The sequence below is a fragment of the Entelurus aequoreus genome, linkage group LG20, assembly GCF_033978785.1.
Source record: "Entelurus aequoreus isolate RoL-2023_Sb linkage group LG20, RoL_Eaeq_v1.1, whole genome shotgun sequence".
NCBI lineage: Eukaryota > Metazoa > Chordata > Actinopteri > Syngnathiformes > Syngnathidae > Entelurus > Entelurus aequoreus.
The window spans coordinates 19231478-19253847 of NC_084750.1; the positions used below are offsets into that span (position 1 = coordinate 19231478).

Genomic DNA, 22370 nt, shown 5'->3' on the forward strand with positions numbered 1-22370 from the left:
GAGACACTCATTTCCCTCCACATGTATGGCATCAACCTGTGGTGTTTTGGTAGAAAGTGATAAACGGCATGTACAAACTATATAATTGTGTGTACTGTTAGTGGTCGTGTTGCGGATAATCTACTAAGACTCCAGGCACAATTGATAACAAGTGAAAAGTAGTGCTGATCACCATGGAGACACTCATTTCCCTCCACATGTATGGCATCAACCTGTGGTGTTTTGGTAGATTTTTGAGAGCACAAATACAATCCTTTTCTGTGCTATATTGAAGGGCGACCTCGACAACAGAACCTATTTTTAACTCCAGTGTTGTTATGCTGTGTCTGGAATAGTGCTGTCCAGATACCAAAATGTATTTTGATACAGACCACAAAAAAATTTCAATATTGGCTTCATTTTAACAGAAAATATTAGGGTACATTAAGCATATGTTTCTTATTGCAATCGAAGAACAATGTTGGCATTAAATAAAATAGTGAACATACTAGACAACTTGTCTTTTAGTAGCAAACAAGTTACAAAGGCTTCTAATTAGTCTTCTGATGCATGCAGTAAGGTTTTGTGTATTTTCCCATTCTATTATTTGGTCAAAATTATGAGGGACAAGCGGTAGGAAATTGATTATTAATCAACTTGTACATTCACTGTTAATATCTGCTTAATCGATGTTTTAACATGGTTCATCTGCACTTCTGTTCAAATGTAATAATCACTTATTCTTCTTTTGTTTGATACTTTACATTAGTTTTGGATGATACTAAACATTTGGGTACGGATCCAATACATTGTTATGTATTTCAGTGTTAAATAGTTTAGATCAACGTTTAACTATTACTATTTAAATGTAGTTCAATTAAAATTGTTAAAAATTGTAGTATTTTAAAATAATTAAAATTACAATAGTAATTGTAATTTGATTTATTTTTTTTTAAATGGTATCAAAGAATATAAAGTATAATTGGTATCTATATATGTACAAAATAATTCAACATTTTTTAAGGATTTAAAAAATTATATTTAATGGCAAAGTCTAATTTTAGGGAGCTGTGAATGCTATTTTTTCAGTGTCAAATAGTCAAGAGTTTTAAATTCTCTTTATTAAATACGAAACAGATCACTTTGCTTAGTAACATATTTAACTATTATTAGGATTATTATTATTACACAATTGCGATGCATTTTTAAAAATAATTGTGTGTAGTTAAATATTTAGCTATTACTATTTAAATGTAGTTCAATTAAAATTGTAGTATTTTAAAATAATTAAAATTACAATGATTGTCATTTGATTTTTTTTTAAAAATGGTATATAAGAATATAAAGTATAATTGGTATCTATGTATGTGCAAAATAATTCAACATTTTTAAAGGATTTAAAAAATTATATTTAATGGCAAAGTCTAATTTTAGGGAGCTGTGAATGCTATTTTTTCAGTGTTAAATAGTTTACATCAACGTTTTAAATTCTCTTCATTAAATACGAAACGGATCACTTTGCTTAGTATCATATTTAAATGAATACAAAGTTTTTAAAGCCTATAAAAATATCACTATTGCTGAGTTGTATGTTTTTAGAGTGACACGCAAAAAAAAATGCACACAAAAATCCCTATTATCACCCCAAATAAGGCTTAAAGGATCCTATTTCACTCCCACGGCTGCTTTATAACACCCACGGGATTAGTGGCCTGATTAAATCCACACACATACAGTAAACACACACGATCCCTGGAAAACACACACACACACACACACATGGGGTTAATAGGCTCAGTCTGCCACCTTGCCTACTGTGTGAAGAGCTAGAGGACATCTTTTCTGCAGAAATGAGAGTGTCAACACATAATCGAGCTTCACATCACATCCCTGCGACTACATTGAGCGTTCCTATCAGGGGCACGAGTGGATGATGGGATCAATTCTGCTCACTGAAGGAAATGATTGGGTTTAACCACCGCGTGTAGGATATGTGCACTGTAAACACAAAACCGGGATTTTCACCCGTCGCCGTCAGTAAAGCTGCGCAGTGCACGGAGAGGTGTATATCATGAATTTTAAAACTTCTCTTGACACTGAAACATTATCCTGCAGTGGCTGGTGACAGGATGATGAACAGCGGGCTCTGCAGCAATACAAGACCAATGCAGAGGCAAATTACTGGCAGGGGAAGGAGGTGCGTATGCCTGAGCCGTGCACAATGAATGAACAAGTGGGAGCCATTTTTTTTGAAAGGGGAAAAAAAACAGAGGGAACATTAAACTTGAGCATTTAAAAGATGGCCTTGGCGTCCAGTTAAGTAAGTAATTCATGCGCACAGTAAGAGGCGTTTACGCTGTCGCACAACCTACTCCTGTCGGTGTAAAGCTATGTTTTACAGCCTTGTTTTTTTTCACTCTTCACTTATATCACCGCCAAGTTGACGGCCAGATAAAGCCATGCCTTCAGCCCCCGTACAAGGAGCTATTCAGGTCCGTGAAATACAAGTGTGAAAATTACACTTAAATGAAAGCCATCATGTCGACAAGGTTTGGAGCGCCGGCGCCACTGCTGTGACGGTCTTTCTTTTTGTTTCACCAAACCCAACACAGCTAATTGTGTGTGGGAACATTGTCATTTTAAATAGAAACATCCCAACCCCTGGCAAAAATATATGGAATCAACAGGATGTATTCAGTTGTTCAATTTTGTAGAAAAAAAGCTTAGTGCTCAGTGGCCTAGTGGTTAGAGTGTCCGCCCCGAGATCGGTAGGTCGTGAGTTCAAACCCCGGCCGAGTCATACCAAAGACTATAAAAATGGGAGCCATTACCTCCCTGCTTGGCACTCAGCATCAAGGGTTGGAATTGGGGGTTAAATCACCAAAAATGATTCCCGGGCGCGGTCACCGCTGCTGCCCACTGCTTACCTCAACTCCCAGGGGGTGATCAAGAGTGATGGGTCAAATGCAGACAATAATTTCGCCACACCAAGTGTGTGTGTGTGACAATCATTGGTACTTTAACTTTAACTTTAACTTTGTGTGTGGAAACATTGTCATTTTAAATAGAAACATCCCAACTCCTGGAAAAAAAATATATGGAATCAATAGTCTCGGAGGATGTATTCAGTTGTTTGACTTTGTAGAGAAAAAAAGCTTAAAGGAGACATGACACAACACTATAGACTAACCCGCATCGAGAAGAAACAACCAAATGCACAAGGTGCAGCCCCAAAGCCAAAGACGATCAACTGAGCCATCAAAAAAAGTCAATTTTAAAGATTGTTTTTCCTGTACCTTATTTTCCCGACCATAGGGCACACCGAATTTTAAGGCGCACTGCCGAGGAGAGGGTCAAAATGTTGCATGGATGATGTTTTACAGATCATCTTCAAGTAGCTTTCTTACAGTCGCTTCAGGATGCGCCGTTTTGTGGCCGGTCTTATTTACGTGGCTCACCTTCAACAGCGTCTTCTCCCCGTCATCTTTGTTGTGCAAGGACGGGAGTGGAAGAAGTGCAAAAAGATGGAGCTAACTGTTTTATCAATCAATCAATCATCAATCAATGTTTATTTATATAGCCCTAAATCACAAAAGTCTCAAAGGGCTGCACAAGCCACAACGACATCCTCGGTACAGAGCCCACATAAGGGACGTCGATGTGAATGACTGAGAAACCTTGGAGAGGACCGCATATGTGGGTAACCTCCCTCTAAGTACAGTCCTTAGTGGATCTAACATAATAGTGAGAGTCCAGTCCATAGTGGGGCCAGCAGGAGATCATCCCGAGCGAAGACGGGTCAGCAGCGCAGAGATGTCCCCAACCGATGCACAGGCGAGCGGTCCACCCCGGGTCCCAACTCTGGACAGCCAGCCCTTCATCCATGGTCACCGGAACCGGAATAACCCGGCGAGGGGGCAGAGGAGAAAAGAAAACGGCAGATCAACTGGTCTAAAAAGGGGGGTCTATTTAAAGGCTAGAGTATACAAATGAGTTTTAAGATGAGACTTAAATGCTTCTACTGAGGTAGCATCTCTAACTGTTACCGGGAGGGCATTCCATAGTACTGGAGCCCCAATAGAAAACGCTCTATAGCCCACAGACTTTTTTTGGGCTCTGGGAATCACTAATAAGCCGGAGTTCTTTGAACGCAGATTTCTTGCCGGGACATATGGTACAATACAGTCAGCAAGATAGGATGGAGCTAGACCGTGTAGTATTTTATACGTAAGTAGTAAAACCTTAAAGTTGCATCTTAAGTGCACAGGATTGATCATACATATATTAATGACATTCAGACTTTACTTCAATCAATAACAGAGCAGCATCTCTTCATCCGTGGCTCACTTGTGCAACAACAACGCCGGAAATGTGTCCCGTGAAAAACCGTCTGACCGGAACCCTTTAATAACTAAAGTCCTGTTGGTGAATTATGTAAACCCGCTACAATTTTTAGCGCTTTGATAGCTAGTCTACTGACAGATATAAGTAAGAACTTTACACTACTTTATATTAGAAATGGCAACAGTGGAAGATGAATGCCACATGAGAAGGTAGAGAAAAAGAAGAAGCCATTGGACTACAGTGTCGGCGCGGACTACAAAGGCGGAAGCGCGCAAATTTTTAGTACTTATGCAGATCCTTAATACACATCAGCAGGTACCAGAAGGTAAGAGGGTCAAAATGTTGCATAGATGATGTTTTACAGATCATCTTCAAGTAGCTTTCTTACAGTCGCTTCAGGATGCGCCGTTTTGTGGCCGGTCTTATTTACGTGGCTCACCTTCAACAGCGTCTTCTCCCCGTCATCTTTGTTGTGCAAGGACGGGAGTGGAAGAAGTGCAAAAAGATGGAGCTAACTGTTTTATCAATCAATCAATCATCAATCAATGTTTATTTATATAGCCCTAAATCACAAAAGTCTCAAAGGGCTGCACAAGCCACAACGACATACTCGGTACAGAGCCCACATAAGGGACGTCGATGTGAATGACTGAGAAACCTTGGAGAGGACCGCATATGTGGGTAACCTCCCTCTAAGTACAGTCCTTAGTGGATCTAACATAATAGTGAGAGTCCAGTCCATAGTGGGGCCAGCAGGAGATCATCCCGAGCGAAGACGGGTCAGCAGCGCAGAGATGTCCCCAACCGATGCACAGGCGAGCGGTCCACCCCGGGTCCCAACTCTGGACAGCCAGCCCTTCATCCATGCTCACCGGAACCGGAATAACCCGGCGAGGGGGCAGAGGAGAAAAGAAAACGGCAGATCAACTGGTCTAAAAAGGGGGGTCTATTTAAAGGCTAGAGTATACAAATGAGTTTTAAGATGAGACTTAAATGCTTCTACTGAGGTAGCATCTCTAACTGTTACCGGGAGGGCATTCCATAGTACTGGAGCCCCAATAGAAAACGCTCTATAGCCCACAGACTTTTTTTGGGCTCTGGGAATCACTAATAAGCCGGAGTTCTTTGAACGCAGATTTCTTGCCGGGACATATGGTACAATACAGTCAGCAAGATAGGATGGAGCTAGACCGTGTAGTATTTTATACGTAAGTAGTAAAACCTTAAAGTTGCATCTTAAGTGCACAGGATTGATCATACATATATTAATGACATTCAGACTTTACTTCAATCAATAACAGAGCAGCATCTCTTCATCCGTGGCTCACTTGTGCAACAACAACGCCGGAAATGTGTCCCGTGAAAAACCGTCTGACCGGAACCCTTTAATAACTAAAGTCCTGTTGGTGAATTATGTAAACCCGCTACAATTTTTAGCGCTTTGATAGCTAGTCTACTGACAGATATAAGTAAGAACTTTACACTACTTTATATTAGAAATGGCAACAGTGGAAGATGAATGCCACATGAGAAGGTAGAGAAAAAGAAGAAGCCATTGGACTACAGTGTCGGCGCGGACTACAAAGGCGGAAGCGCGCAAATTTTTAGTACTTATGCAGATCCTTAATACACATCAGCAGGTACCAGAAGGTAAGAAAAGTTTGTTTTGCATAATATTGCGAAACAAAACGCCAGATAATGTCTGCTAATAGGTGCCATTTTCAGGTCTGCGGTGCGGCTTCATAGCTTACCGAAGTCATACTAAAAACATTTTCACAGATTTTTGAGTGCAGTGTGTAATGTTCTATAATATCAATGGAACATTTAAAGTTTTGGTGTTGTTTATTGGCATCATCTTGCAGTTTGCACGTATCTCTTATGACTGCCATCTACTGGTCACACTTATCATTACACCATGTACCAATTATAATAGCTTCGAGGTGGGTAAGCACAACCAGAATTATTCCGTACATTAAGCGCACTGTTGATATTTGAGAAAATTAAAGGATTTTAAGTTTGCCTTGTAGTCCGGAAAATACCGTATAGACTTACCTGCATCGAGAAGAAAGGACCAAATACACAAGGTGCAGAGCCAAAGACGATCAACCCAGTAATCAAAAAAAGTAAAGTAAAGATTTTTTTTCCTCCCATGTAGTTTATTAAAAAAGAAGACATCATAAATGTGAATATACAATTAATATAGCAATGAAAGTTCAATAACAAGGTTACTTTAATCAAATTAACCATTAACCATTTTCTACCGCTTGTCCGTTTTGGGGTGGGGAAGGGTGCTGAAGCCTATCTCAGCTGCCCCCCATCAAATGTACGCAATGGTTCGTTTGAAAACAAAACCAAATCATTTGGAGGGTTTATCGAGATATGTGGATCCCATCTTTAAATTGTCAAAATCCTAATTAAGGTATTTACACGTGTTTTTAAAAAGTCGCTTTCAACAAAAACTATGCTATAATTATGTATTGCAATAGTTATATATGTATGTATGTATGTATGTATATGTGTATGTATATATATATATGTATGTATATGTGTGTGTGTGTGTGTGTGTGTGTGTGTGTGTGTGTGTGTGTGTGTGTGTGTGTGTGTGTGTGTATATATGTATATATATATGTATGTATATATGTATATATATATATGTGTATATATATATACAGTACATATGTGTGTGTACATATATATATGCGTATATATATACTGTACGTATATATATATGTATGTATGTGTATATATATATATATATATATATATATATATACATATGTGTGTGTGTCTGTGTGTGTTGTGTGTGTAAATGTGTATACAAATGTATATGTATATATACACTACAGTATATGCGTATGTATATTTGAGCATAAGACAACTACAAATCATGATACCATACCTCTAATATTATTATTATGGCGCATCATAAAATGTTTTTAATTGCAACCTTGATCGTTAACATTTCATAGTCTGTTGTTTAGTTTATTATGAGATGAGAAACCTTGCCACAATGAACTGCCACAATGAGTAATATAATAATTATGATGTCAGTTTATCTGCTTGCATGTGGAGATGTGGGGAGCAGGCAAATACAGTAATAAATAAAAAAAAGCATTTAGTGGCTGTGGCATGTAAATCAGCCTGAAGAGTGAGGGCAGGACTGGCAACAAAACAACATTGTGTCAAACTTTACTCTTCTTCCCCTTTCTTGTGTGTTCTACGCATTCCACCGTGCTGCTGCCGGGCCGCGGGGTCACGGGGCACCCAGGAGCAGACACGGACTGAGCCGAGGAGCTAGGCAACACGGGTAAAAGTTGGCGCGGAGGGGCTGCTCCCATAAATATGTCTAAGTTGGTTTGCCGGCGAGTTTGAGGAACGCTCTTTCGCAGTCAGCGGCGAGGGGCCACCTCCACACAGAAGAGCCGTTGTCCGTCCATGAAAAACGTTGCTTCAGTGGCGTGGCTCGCACGGCCGTGTGATCTCCTTGCTTGAACCTGAGGTCGAGGCTGCAGGGACGCTTACGCAACCCCCGGCAGCACCGACACCTGGCGAGATGAAAGGCCAGCAGCTCGTCTTTCACCCGCACTATTTCTGTGCTTGAAATGCGCCATCATACAGCTCCCGCGCTGGCGTGATCTGCTAGGTGCGAGACTAAAGATACCCCCGTCGGGGTGGCTGTTGTCAAGGAGACGGGGGCTCCAATACAAATCTTCCCCCGGCCGCTGATTGTTTGACTTTGCAGAGGTTCAAACGGAGGATTGTGCAGCCGCCGCATGGCTGAATCTCAAACTGGCGAGCTGATAACGCATGTCGGGCGTGAGCTGAACAAGCTGAAAATGGCATGCCGCTGGAGACCCGAGCCCTGAAGGTCCGATTCCGTCCTGTGGTGGAAATGAGATGAATAACATTTCTAAGCTGTTTTTGTCCCAGATATAAACAGACTTAGGAAACAGGTGCACATGTGCACTTCATCACATGCCCACAGACACAAAAGAACACACCCGCTTGAATGGGCTCCAGCTGGGCACGGTGTACGCTGCATAAACAAGGGCTGCGGAGTGCCCTTACCCGGGACGTTGGTGTGAGGATATGACTGTTCACCACGGACAATGAGAGCCGCTAAGAGCCTGATTGTGACGAATGAGCCGACACTCACATCAGAGAGCATGCGAGAGGCGCATTACAGGTGATTTCTCCCCCCCCCCCCCTTCCAAAGTGGTTGTTGTGGCAGGCAAGGCCACGGTCACAATGGTCTTGTGGCGACATTTTGGAAGGGGATGAGCGAGGCAGCGTAGCGGATGAAAATGGATGCATGGGTAATACTAGGGCTGCACCATTTTGAGAAAAAACCTACAAAAGTCAAAACCAGTGAAGTTGGCACGTTGTGTACCGTATTTTTCGGATTATAAATCGCTCCGGAGTATAAATCGCACCGGCCGAAAATGCATAATAAAGAAGGAAAAAAACATGTAAGTCACACTTTTGGGGGAAATTTACTTGATAAAATCCAACACCAAGAATAGACATTTGAAAGGCAATTTAAAATAAATAAAGAATAGTGAACAACAGGCTGAATAAGTGTACGTTATATGAGGCATAAATAACCAACTGAGAACGTGCCTGGTATGTTAACGTAACATATTATGGTAAGAGTCATTCAAATAACTATAACATATAGAACATGCTATACGTTTACCAAACAATCTGTCACTCCTGATCGCTAAATCCGATGAAATATTCTTCTTCGTTGTCGCTCCTGGTATGCGCTGCTAGCGTCCTTTTTTTCTGCTGCTCGATCGCCATTTTCTGCTGCATATTTCTCTACGTCCGGCTTGTAATCTGCAGTATATGATTTCCTTTTCGTTGCCATTTTAGTTCAGTCCTTCTCAGTTTTTATAAGTTACCGCCAATGTTGAAATAATCAATTTTAATAGCTAAGGATGTAACAGCAGTTAGCATCCCATGACCCACAATGCACTTCTGCCATGACCCGCCCCCGCCGAATTCTTATTGGTTGACGTGTGTGACGATTGCGGACATTTGCTTCGTCTCTTACGCGAATGAGATAAATAATATAATTTGATATTTTACAGTAATGTGTTAATAATTTCACACACACGTCGCTCCGGCCAAACTATGAAAAAAACTGCGATTTATAATCCGAAAAATACGGTAAATGGTAAATAAAAACAGAATACAATGATTTGCAAATCCTTTTCAGCCTATATTCAATTGAATAGACTGCAAAGACAAGATATTTCGGTGGCCACGGATGAAGCTCTGGCTGTCCAAAGTCGGGACCCGAGATCTGTGCATCGGTTAGGGGCGTCTCTGCGCTGCTGACCTGTCTCCGCTCGGGATGGTCTCCTGCTGGCCCCACTATGGACTGAACTCTCACTATTATGTTAGATCCACTATGGACTGGACTCTCACTATTATGTTAGATCCACTATGGACTGGATTCTCACAATATTATGTTAGATCTACTATGGACTGGACTCTCACACTATTATATTAGATCCACTATGGACTGGACTCTCACAATGTTATGTTAGATCTACTATGGACTGGACTCTCACTATATTATGTTAGATCCACTATGGACTGGATTCTCACAATATTATGCTAGATCCACTATGGACTGGATTCTCACAATATTATGTTAGATCCCCTATGGAATGGATTTTTACAATATTATGTTAGATCCACTATGGACTGGAGTCTCACAATATTATGTTAGATCCACTATGGACTGGACTCTCACAATATTATGTTAGATCTACTATGGACTGGACTCTCACAATATTATGTTAGATCCACTATGGACTGGATTCTCACGATATTATGCTAGATCCACTATGGACTGGATTCTCACAATATTATGTTAGATCCCCTATGGACTGGATTCTCACAATATTATGTTAGATCCACTATGGAGTGGATTATCACAATATTATGCTAGATCCACTATGGACTGGACTCTCACACTATTATGTTAGATCCACTATGGACTGGACTCTCACAATATTATGTTAGATCTACTATGGACTGGATTCTCACAATATTGTGTTAGATCCACTATGGACTGGACTCTCACAATATTATGTTAGATCTACTATGGACTGGACTCTCACAATATTATGTTAGATCCACTATGGACTGGACTCTCACAATATTATGTTAGATCCACTATGGACTGGACTCTCACAATATTATGTTAGATTCACTATGGACTGGACTCTCACAATATTATGTTAGATTCACTATGGACTGGACTCTCACAATATTATGTTAGATTCACTATGGACTGGACTCTCACAATATTATGTTAGATTCACTATGGACTGGACTCTCACAATATTATGTTAGATTCACTATGGACTGGACTCTCACAATATTATGTTAGATCCACTATGGACTGGACTCTCACAATATTATGTTAGATTCACTATGGACTGGACTCTCACAATATTATGTTAGATTCACTATGGACTGGACTCTCACAATATTATGTTAGATCCACTACGTTTGCACCAAGAAAAATTCCTAGTTTGTGAACCCGTTCTCAAACAATGGCAATAAAACTATTCTGATTCTGATTCTGATATGGACTGGATTCTCACAATATTATGCTAGATCCACTATGGATTGGATTCTCACAATATTATGTTAGATCCCCTATGGACTGGATTCTCACAATATTATGTTAGATCCACTATGGACTGGATTCTCACAATATTATGCTAGATCCATTCGACGTCCTTTGCACCGGTCGCCCAAGGGGGGGTCCCCACATCTGCAGTCCCCTCCAAGGTTTCTCATTGTCCCATTGGGTTGAGTTTTTCCTTGCCCTGATGTGGGATCTGAGCCGAGGATGTTGTTGTGGCTTGTGCAGCCCTTTGAGACACTTGTGATTTAGGGCTATATAAGTAAACGTTGATTGATTGATATTGAATGCTCAAACTGGAAAACATTATTTTTTGCAAATATTAGCTGATTTGGAATTTGATGCCTGCAACACGTTTCAAAAAAGCTGGCACAAGTGGCAAAAAAAGACTGAGAAAGTTGAGAAAGGTTCATCAAACACTTATTTGGAACATCCCACAGGTGAACAGGCAAATTGGGAACAGGTGGGTGCCATGATTGGGTGTAAAAGCAGCTTCCATGAAATGCTCAGTCATTCACAAACAAGGATGGGGCAAGGGTCACCACTTTGTCAACAAATGCGTGAGCAAATTGTCCAACAGTTTAAGAACAATATTTCTCAACCAGCTATTGCAAGGAATTTAGGGATTTCACCATCTGGGGTCCGTAATATCATCAAAAGGTTCAGAGAATCTGGAGAAATCACTGCACGTAAGCGATGATATTGCAGACCTTCGATCCCTCAGGCGGTACTGCATCAAAACGTGATATCAGTGTGTGAAGGATATCACCACATGGGCTCAGGAACACTTCAGAAAACCACTGTCAGTAACTACAGTTGGCCGCTACGTCTGTAAGTGCAAGTTAAAACTTTACTATGCAAAGTGAAAGCCATTTATCAACAACAACTCAATCAAAAACTTCACAAAAAACTTTAACAGGCTAACGTTAACATTCTATCACGTGACCGGACAAGAGTAAATACCAGACAGCATCAAGTATCACAACCCATAATTTATAAGTTTGAACATACAATATTAACTAAAAATCTAGCATAAAACATTAGCATGCTGAACAGTCCAAATATGTTGACACATGTAGGACGGAGGATTCTCTGTTGGTCTGTCTTTGCAGCACCTCCTTTCTTAGAGCCCTGTGCATAACTGTGTCAGTTTGCACATACTTTTCAGATGTACCAAATAAAGATGCAAAATGGCGCCCGCAGAGCAGTTTCAGGCTTGATAGATCACACTGCATGTGCTTAATGATTAGACTTGTGTCCTCTCCTCCCAGTATTGTAGGCGCTCTGATGATCAGCATGTATTGGAAAATGGAAAAAGATGGGGGGAAAATACATGTTTTCTTTTAATATGGTCTCTGTAGGAAGACAAACATGACACAAATCGTTGTAGGTATTCTAGAATAAATATAGACACTTACATCATGTGTTTGCTTCATTATAACACTTATATAAGACTTTTAAAGTCATTTTGATAGTAGGCTAATATAGACACTTACATCATGCGTTGTCTTCATTATAACACTTGTGTAAGACTTTTAAAGTCATTTTGATAGTAGACTAATATAGACACTTACATTATGTGTTTTCTTCATTATAACACTTATATAAGACTTTTAAAGACATTTTGATAGTAGGCTAATATAGCTAATATAGACACTTACATCATGTGTTGTCTTCATTATAACGCTTATATAAGACTTTTAAAGTCATTTTGATAGTAGGCTAATATAGCTAATATAGACGCATCATGTGTTGTCTTCATTATAACACTTATATAATACTTTTGAAGACATTTTGATAGTAGGCGAATATAGACACTTACATCATGTGTTGGCTTCATTATAACACTTGTATAAGACTTTTAAAGTCATTTTCATAGTAGGCTAATATAGACACTTACATCTTGCGTTGTCTTCATTACAACACTTGTGAAGTGAAGTGAAGTGAATTACATTTTATATAGCGCTTTTTCTCAAGTGACTCAAAGCGCTTTACATTGTGAAACCCAATATCTAAGTTACATTTAAACCAGTGTGGGTGGCACTGGGAGCAGGTGGGTAAAGTGTCTTGCCCAAGGACACAACGGCAGTGACTAGGATGGCGGAAGCGGGGATCGAACCTGCAACCCTCAAGTTGCTGGCACGGCCGCTCTACCAACCGAGCTATACCGTCCCAAGACGGTATAGCTCGTTGTGTAAGACTTTTAAAGTCGTTTTGATAGTAGACTAATATAGACACTTACATCATGTGTTGTCTTCATTATAACACTTATATAAGACTTTTAAAGACATTTTGATAGTAGGCTAATATAGCTAATATAAACACTTACATCATGTGTTGTCTTCATTATAACAATTATATGAGACTTTTTAAGTCATTTTGATAGTAGGCTAATATAGACACTTACATCATGGGTTGCCTTCATTATAACACTTATATAAGACTTTTAAATTCATTTTGATAGTAGACTAATATAGACACTTACATCATGTGTTGTCTTCATTATAACACTTATATAAGACTTTTAAAGTAATTTTGATAATAGGCTAATATAGCTAATATAGACACATCATGTGTTGTCTTCATTATAACACTTATATAATACTTTTAAAGACATTTTGATAGTAGGCTAATATAGCTAATATCAATCAATCAATCAATCAATGTTTATTTATATAGCCCTAAATCACAAGTGTCTCAAAGGGCTGTACAAGCCACAACGACATCCTCAGTGTCGAGTGGGTCTGACACAATATTGTGAAAGTCCAACACATCAGCGAAAGTCCAGTCCATGGTGGGGCCAGCGGGAACCATCCCGAGCGGAGACGGGTCAGCAGCGTAGAGATGTCCCCATCCGATGGACAGGCTAGCGGTCCACCCCGGAGCAGAGTAGAAAAGAAAAGAAAAGAAACGGCAGATCAACTGGTCTAAAAAGGGAGTCTATTTAAAGGCTAGAGTATACAAATGAGTTTTAAGATGGGACTTAAATGCTTCTACTGAGGTAGCATCTCTAACTGTTACCGGGAGGGCATTCCATAGTATTGGAGCCCGAATAGAAAACGCTCTATAGCCCGCAGACTTTTTTTGGGCTCTGGGAATCACTAATAAGCCGGAGTTCTTTGAACGCAGATTTCTTGCCGGGACATATGGTACAATACAATCGGCAAGATAGGCAGGAGCTTGACCGTGTAGTATTTTATACGTAAGTAGTAAAACCTTAAAGTCGCATCTTAGGTGCACAGGAAGCCAGTGCAAGTGAGCCAGTATAGGCGTAATATGATCAAACTTTCTTGTTTTTGTCAAAAGTCTAGGAGCCGCATTTTGTACCATCTGTAATCTTTTAATGCTAGACATAGGGAGGCCCAAAATATAAACACTTACATCATGTGTTGTCTTCATTATAACAATTATATAAGACTTTTTAAGTCATTTTGATAGTAGGCTAATATAGACACTTACATCATGGGTTGCCTTCATTATAACACTTATATAAGACTTTTAAATTCATTTTGATAGTAGACTAATATAGACACTTACATCATGCGTTGTCTTCATTATAACACTTACATAAGACTTTTAAAGACATTTTGATAGTAGGCTATTGTAGCTAATATAGACACTTACATCATGTGTTGTCTTGATTATAACACAATACAATACATCTTGTTTAATAAGGACTTTTTCTCCCTCCCATTTCGGATCAACATAAGTTTTCTCATAACTTTTCTCCAACCTAATTTTCCAAACATTTCAACTCCGCTCTTTCTTTTTTTTTGCTTCTTATAGTGTTACTTTAAAAAAAAGGTTTCTTTCCTATTTTAGAATACTTATATTGTGAAATATTTTACACTTAATTACTCTTTTCTTCATAATATTACGACTTTAACCTTGTAAAGCTACAAAACAATTAGTCATAAGACTACAACTTTACTCTTTATTATTTAATTATCCCAATATTTTGTCTTTATTCTATACCTCTAATTTTTGTTTAGATTTTTGTTTACCTGTATTTTTAGAATGTGCTTTAAAGTATAAGGTTTTAAGGTTATTGTATTAGTATTTTTTTTCTTATATGTATTGCAGTCTTATTTTTTCATCGGTTTGCTAGCTTGACAAAATAAATGCGAACATTTTTTAAAAAGAAGGTTGATAATATACAGTATAGCTACTATATCCAATTATATTTTTTTTTTAAAAAACATGAAATAAAATAACATGTCCAATGGTTATTGTTAATGTTGTATTAATGCTATTTTTAATGAAGGTTCAAATGTGAAATAAGTCAAATAATTACGGAAATCACTTTAAAAAACATTTTTCTTATTTCCTATTTTACAATACTTATATTGTGAAATATGTCATTACTCTTTTCTTCATAACATTACGGCTTTATCCTTGTAAAGTTACACAACAAATGTGTCATAAGATTTCAACTTTACTCTTTATGATTTAATTATCCCAATATTTTGTCTTTATTCTATACCTCTAATTTTTTTCCATTTGGGCTGTTATTGTATTTGTATTTTTTTTCTTAGTTGTATTGCAGTCTTATTTTTTTGTCAGTTTGCTAGCTTGACAAAATAAATATGAAATTTAAAAAAAGAAGAAGGTTGATAATATACAGTATAGCTACTATATCCAATTATATTTCATCCAATTTAGAAAGTCCCAAAAAATAACATGTCTAATTGTTATTGTTAATGTTGTATTAATGCTATTTTTAATGAATGTTCAAATGTGGAATTAATCAAATAATTTCGGAAGTCACTTTAAAAAAAAAATGTCTTTCCTGTTTTAGAATACTTATATTGTGAAATATTTCATACTTAATTACTCTTTTCTTCATAACATTACGACGTTATCCTTGTAAAGGAAAAGTCATAAGACTACAACTTTACTCTTTATGATTTAATTATCCCAATATTTTGTCTATATTTTATACCTCTAATTTTTTTCAATTTTTGCTGTTTTTTGTTTTTGTATTTTTAGAATGTGCCTCAAGGTATAAGGTTTTAAGGTTATTGTATTTTTATTTTTTTTCTTAGTTGTATTGCAGTCTTATTTTTTCGTCAGTTGGCTAGCTTGACAAAATAAATATGAACATTAAATTTAAAAAAAGAAGGTTGATAATATACAGTATAGCTACTATGGATGGATGGATGGATATCCAATTTTATTTAATCCAATTTAGAAAGTCCCAAAAATAAATTGTCTAATGGTTATTTTTAATGTTGTATTAATGCTATTTTTAATGAAGGTTCAAATGTGGAATTAGTCAAATAATTTCAGAAGTCACTTTAAAAAAAATGTTTTTTTTCCTATTTTAGAATATTTTTATATTGTGAAATATGTCATACTTAATTACTCTTTTCTTCATAACATTACGACTTTATCTTTGTAAAAGAAAAGTCATAAGACTACAATTTTACTCTTTATGATTTAATTATCCCAATATTTTGTCTTTATTCTATACCTCTAATTTTTTTCAATTTTTGCTGTTTTTTGTTTTTGTATTTTTAGAATGTGCCTCAAGGTATAAGGTTTTAAGGTTATTGTATTTTTGTTTTTTTTCTTAGTTGTATTGCAGTCTTATTTTTTCGTCAGTTGGCTAGCTTGACAAAATAAATATGAAAATAAAAAAAGAAGGTTGATAATATACAGCAGTGTTTTTCAACCTTTTTTGAGCCGAGGCACATTTTTGGCGTTGAAAAAAAATCCGGAGGCACACCACCAGCAGAAATCATTAAAAAACCAAACTCAGTTGAACTCAACAACGCCATTGTTGGATATGAGTTTAAACCATAACCAAGCATGCATCATTATAGCTCTTGTCTCAAAGTAGGTGTACTGTCACCACCTGTCACATCACGCCCTGACTTATTTTGAGTTTTTTGCTGTTTTCCTGTGTGTAGTGTTTTACTTCTTGTCTTGTATTCCTATTTTGGTGGCTTTTCCTCTTCTTTTGCTATTTTCCTGTTGCAGTTTCATGTCTTTCTTTGAGCGATATTTCCCGCATCTACTTTGTTTTAGCAATCAAGAATATTTCAGTTGTTGTTATCCTTCTTTGTGGGGACATTGTTGATTGTCATGTCATGTTCGGATGTACTTTGTGGACGCCGTCTTTGCTCCACAGTAAGTCTTTGCTGTCGTCCAGCATTCTGTTTTTGTTTACTTCGTAGCCAGTTCAGTTTTAGTTTCGTTCTGCATAGCCATCCCTAAGCTTTAAGGCCTTTTCTTAGGGGCACTCACCTTTTGTTTATTTTTGGTTTAAGCATTAGACACCTTTTTACCTGCACACTGCCTACCGCTGTTCCTGACATCTACAAAGCAATTAGCTACCGGCTGCCACCTACTGATATGGAAGAGTATTACACGGTTACTCTGCCGAGCTCTAGACAGCACCGATACTCAACAACAACACATCATTTGCAGACTATAATTACTGGTTTGCAAAAAATATCTTTAACCCAAATAGGTGAAACTATAGATAATCTCCCACGGCACACCAGACTGTATCTCACGGCACACTAGTGTGCCGCGGCACAGTGGTTGAAAAACACTGATATACAGTATAGCTACTATGGATGGATGGATGGATATCCAATTTTATTTAATCCAATTTAGAAAGTCCCAAAAATAAATTGTCTAGTGGTTATTTTTAATGTTGTATTAATGCTATTTTTAATGAAGGTTCAAATGTGGAGTTAGTCAAATAATTTCAGAAGTCACTTTAAAAAAAAAAAATTATTTCCTATTTTAGAATACTTATATTGTGAAATATGTCATACTTAATTACTCTTTTCTTCATAACATTACGACTTTATCTATTTTTTTAGAATGTGTCTCAAGGTATAATATTTTAAGGTAATTGCATTTGTATTTTTTCGTTGGTTTGCAAACTTAAAATAAAATAAAAATAAGGTTGATGATATACAGTATAGCTACTATATTTAATCTAATTTAGAAAGTCCCAAAAATAACATGTCTAATGGTTATTGTTAATGTTGTATTAATGCTGTTTTTAATGAAGGTTCAAATGTGGAAGTCACTTTGGACACCCCTGTGTACTGTTGATTGTCAAATGACGTCACTTTTCAAGCTCAGGCTGGCGAGAGGGTAGGGGCGGGGCTAGAATGCGTTTGATCCAATCAGCTGCGTCTATGCAAATGAGGACAATTGTGTCAGAGTGTGTTGAGGAGCAGCTCGTCTTAGAGGAGAAAAGCACAGTCCGGGTTTAGAGGCGCTACCGTCGGCTACGTTCTCCGTCTTCGCGGGTCTGGATGGCTGGTTAACCACAGACGAGTCCCTCTTCTTTCTCATTGATGCGGATATTTCTCACCTTTTCTGGAATCTTCTAGAAGAGCGGCAAGATGAAATACAAAGTAAGTGACCGTCATGGCTCCTCTTGTCAGAAAGACGAGCCTGAGGCGACGAATAACTTTTACACTTCAACTTTTTCACAGACAAAGATAGAATGGTGTCACTTCTGCTGTTAAACATGTGATTAATAGGTGACATTCATGTTTGGTTTGTGTCGTCCCCCCCCCCCCCCAGTCCGTCGCCCTTATTGAAACACTTATTGCAACAGCAGGGGCGTATGTAGAGCGAAAAGATAACCGGGTGCCCTTTGCCCCCTGTCACCATTAATGCTCATTTTTCATACTAATGTCTAAGTCACTGCAAGGACATTTAAACTGTACAAGCATTGCCATAGTAGGCGCAGATCTACATGTCTGCCAGTGGGTGCATTAGGTGGGTGTATTAGTGTTGTCCCGATAACAATATTTTGGTACCGGTACCAAAAGTATTTCGGTACTTTTCTAAATAAAGGGGACCACAAAAAATGTCATTATTGGCTTTATTTTAACAAAAAAGTCTTAGGGTACATTAAACATATGTTTCTTATTGCAATTTTGTCCTTAAAAAAAATAGTGAACATACAAGACAACTTTCCCCCACCACATCCCACCTCCCCGGATTGTAAATAATCACTTTGTTCACTGCTCTCTGTACATATACTACCAAGTCTGACCTACACTGTCTCAATGTCCATTTCTCTGATGATGCAAGTGTTGATGACTGAAGTGCTGATGTCAAACCCCTCCCCCAATCCCTCCACATCCCACCCCCCAGATTGTAAATAATTCAATGTATATACTCTGATGATTAACTTGTGTGATGACTGTATTATGCTGATAGTATATATTTGTACCATGAATTGATTTACGTGGACCCCGACTTAAACAAGTTGAAAAACTTATTCGGGTGTTACCATTTAGTGGTCAATTGTACGGAATATGTACTGTACTTTGCAATCTACTATTAAAAGCTTCAATCAATTGTCTTTTAGTAGTAAGTAAACAAACAAAGGAAAATTTTAATTAAATTTAAAGAAAAATTTAGCTGCTGACGTATGCAGTCACATATTGTCATTTATCTAACTATTATTTTGACAACATTATTAAGGACAAGTGGTAGAAAATGAATTATTAATTTACTTGTTCATTTACTGGTAATATCTGCTTACTTTCTCTTTTAACATGTTCTATGTACACTTCTGTTAACATGTAATCACTTATTCTTCTGTTGTTTGATACTTGACATTAGTTTTGGATGGTACCACAAATTTGGGTATCAATCAGATACCAAGTAGTTACAGGATCATACATTGGTCATATTCAAAGTCCTCATGTGTCCAGTGACATATTTCCTGAGTTTATAAAGATAATATAAATTTAAAAAAAAAACGAAATAAGATTTTGTGATGTTAAAAAATATCGATGTAATCATAGTAGTATCGACTAGATACGCTATTGTACGTTGTATCATTACAGTGGATGTTAGGTGTAGATCCACCAATGGCGTTTGTTTATAATGTAGCGCCCCGGAAGAGTTGGTGCTGCAGGGAATTCTGGGAATTTGTTCTGTAGTGTTTATGTTGTGTTGTGGTGCAAATTGGTTCCAAATTGTTGTTTAGTGTGGTTTCACTATATGGCACATGTTTATGACAGTGTTGGCATTGTTCATACTGCCACCCTTAGTGTGACATGTATGGCTGTTGAGTAAGTATGCCTTCATTCGTTCGTGTCCAGTATGTTCAAAGTCAAGATGATTGTGTCATTACTTCGTTATCGAACACAATGAAATCTTGGGTAGGCTTTGTTAATTTTAGACGATATGATTTGTGACTTTTTTATTATGAAAAATGGACCAAACTCGCCACAAAATTAACATTGATTTATCAAAAATTATTTTAAAGATTGAAAGTTGCCATTAATCCCACGTGGGTGCTCGCTATTGTCCGTGGGTGCTCGGGCCCCGAAGCACCCACGGGATCGGCGCCTATGATTGCCATATGTGTATTCTGACTAATTGTTGCTACCTACTGTAAGGCATACAACACAATGCAGGGGTGCCCACACTTTTTCTGCAGGTGAGCTACTTTTCAATTGACCAAGTGGAGGGGATCTACCTCATTCATATACATCATTTATATTGATTCATTTATGAAAGAGACGTTTTTGTTAACAAGTTAAAGGTGTTTAATGATAATACAAGCATGTTTAACACATATAGATTCCTTTCTTTCATGAAGACAAGAGTATAAGTTGGTGTATTACCTGATTCTGATGACTTGCATTGATTGGAATCAGACAGTAGTGATGATAATGTCCAAAAAAGTCCTCCTTTCTGTCCAATACTACATGAAAGTGGTTGCTTTTTGCCATCTTATTTGTCCAGCTTCCATACTCCCTTTTTATACACTTTACAAGAAATACATTGGCGGCAAACTCCGTAGCTTGCTAGCTTGTGCGTGCTAGCTTTGTGAGACTCTTGCGCGAGAGTCTGTTGAAATAAAAAGTGTTTCTCACCTTCCTGTCGGTCATTTTTTCTTAATAATGATCTGGCAGCAGGCAGCATCATCTCACAAGACCCTTGGGCGCCGTGAATGTCAATCAAGTGACGTCTTGGTGAAGATTGATCGCTAATTTTTAGTTGTTTTTTTTTTTATGCCTGGCTGGCGGTAGACTGACACACCCTCCGCGATCGACCGGTATCTCGCGATCCCATAATACTAGCTTAAAAATAAAATGCATTAACAATGACTACAAATACACATGTTGACATGATACAATGTCAACTAATAGTTCTATACACAAGGTTTGTGTGGCTACTACACTCTACAACATAGCAAATTGTAGAACTTATATTCAACTTTGTTTCCTACAAGAAGTGTTAACCTACCATTTTAATTGAAGACATCACCTGTGTTTTGTAACCACAGCTAAATTCCAATTATTTTCAATTCTCAAACGTAATGTTGTTATGCTACCATGAAACCACAGAATAGTTAAAGTTCTAAGGTCGTCATGAGTTGGTTCAAGGGAGGTTGCAATATGCACATATTGACTAAAATGATCACGATGTGCTCAAAAAGTACTTATACAGAGACTGGGAGCTGAAGGTTTTAATTAAAATAAAATAGATAGTTTCATTGGCAGAGGATATATTAAATATTGTTCTGGCTTCTGAAGAGCATATTGTTCTTATGTGAGTGTTTATGCTTATCAATCAATCAATCAGTGTATTTATATAGCCCTAAATCACAAGTGTCTCAAAGGGCTGCACAAGCCACGACGACATCCTCGGTTCAGAGCCCACAAAAGGGCAAGGAAAAACTCACAACCCAGTGGGATGTCAATGTGAATGACTATGAGAAACCTTGGGGAGACCAGATGCAATGGACGTTGAGTGGATCTAGCATAATATTGTGAAAGTCCAGTCCATAGTGGTTAGTGGATCTAACATAATAGTGAGAGTCCAGTCCATAGTGGATCTAACATAATAGTGAGAGTCCAGTCCATAGTGGATCTAACATAATAGTGAGAGTCCAGTCCATAGTGGGGTCAGCAGGAGACCATCCAGAGCGGAGACGGGTCAGCAGCGCAGGGATGTCCCCAACTGATGCACAGGCGAGCGGTCCACCCCGGGTCCCGATGCACAGGCGAGCGGTCCACCCCGGGTCCCGACTCTGGACAGCCAGCACTTCATCCATGGCTACCGGACCTGTGCCCCCCCCCTCCACAAGGGAGAGGGGAGCAGAGGTGAAAAAAGAAACGGCAGATCAACTGGTCTAAAAAGGGGGTCTATTTAAAGGCGAGAGTATACAAATCAGTTTTAAGATGGGACTTAAATGCTTCTACTGAGGTAGCATCTCTAACTGTTACCGGGAGGGCATTCCATAGTACTGGAGCCCCAATAGAAAACGCTCTATAGCCTGCAGACATTTTTACTTATGACTTATCATCTTCCTTTTAAATGTGTAAAGGTTTAAGTGTTTTTAAAATAATTTTGGGGGTGCATCCCTTCCCGTAAAGTG

At 38.1% G+C, this 22370-nt stretch overlaps 1 protein-coding gene across 2 annotated transcripts in view; it reads left to right on the plus strand.

Moving 5' to 3' along the window:
• The window catches only part of nedd9 (neural precursor cell expressed, developmentally down-regulated 9), a 132524-nt gene that overhangs the window by 51691 nt on the left and 58463 nt on the right, over nucleotides 1–22370 (plus strand). The window contains exon 1 of one of the 2 annotated variants that reach the window (XM_062029573.1): nucleotides 18182–18372. The exons of the other annotated variant lie outside the window; for it this stretch is intronic. Coding sequence (XP_061885557.1) covers nucleotides 18361–18372 — 12 coding nt within the window. The 5' untranslated portion in view covers nucleotides 18182–18360. Of the gene's footprint in view, nucleotides 1–18181; nucleotides 18373–22370 lie in introns of those variants that run through there. 2 annotated transcript variants of the gene reach the window in all.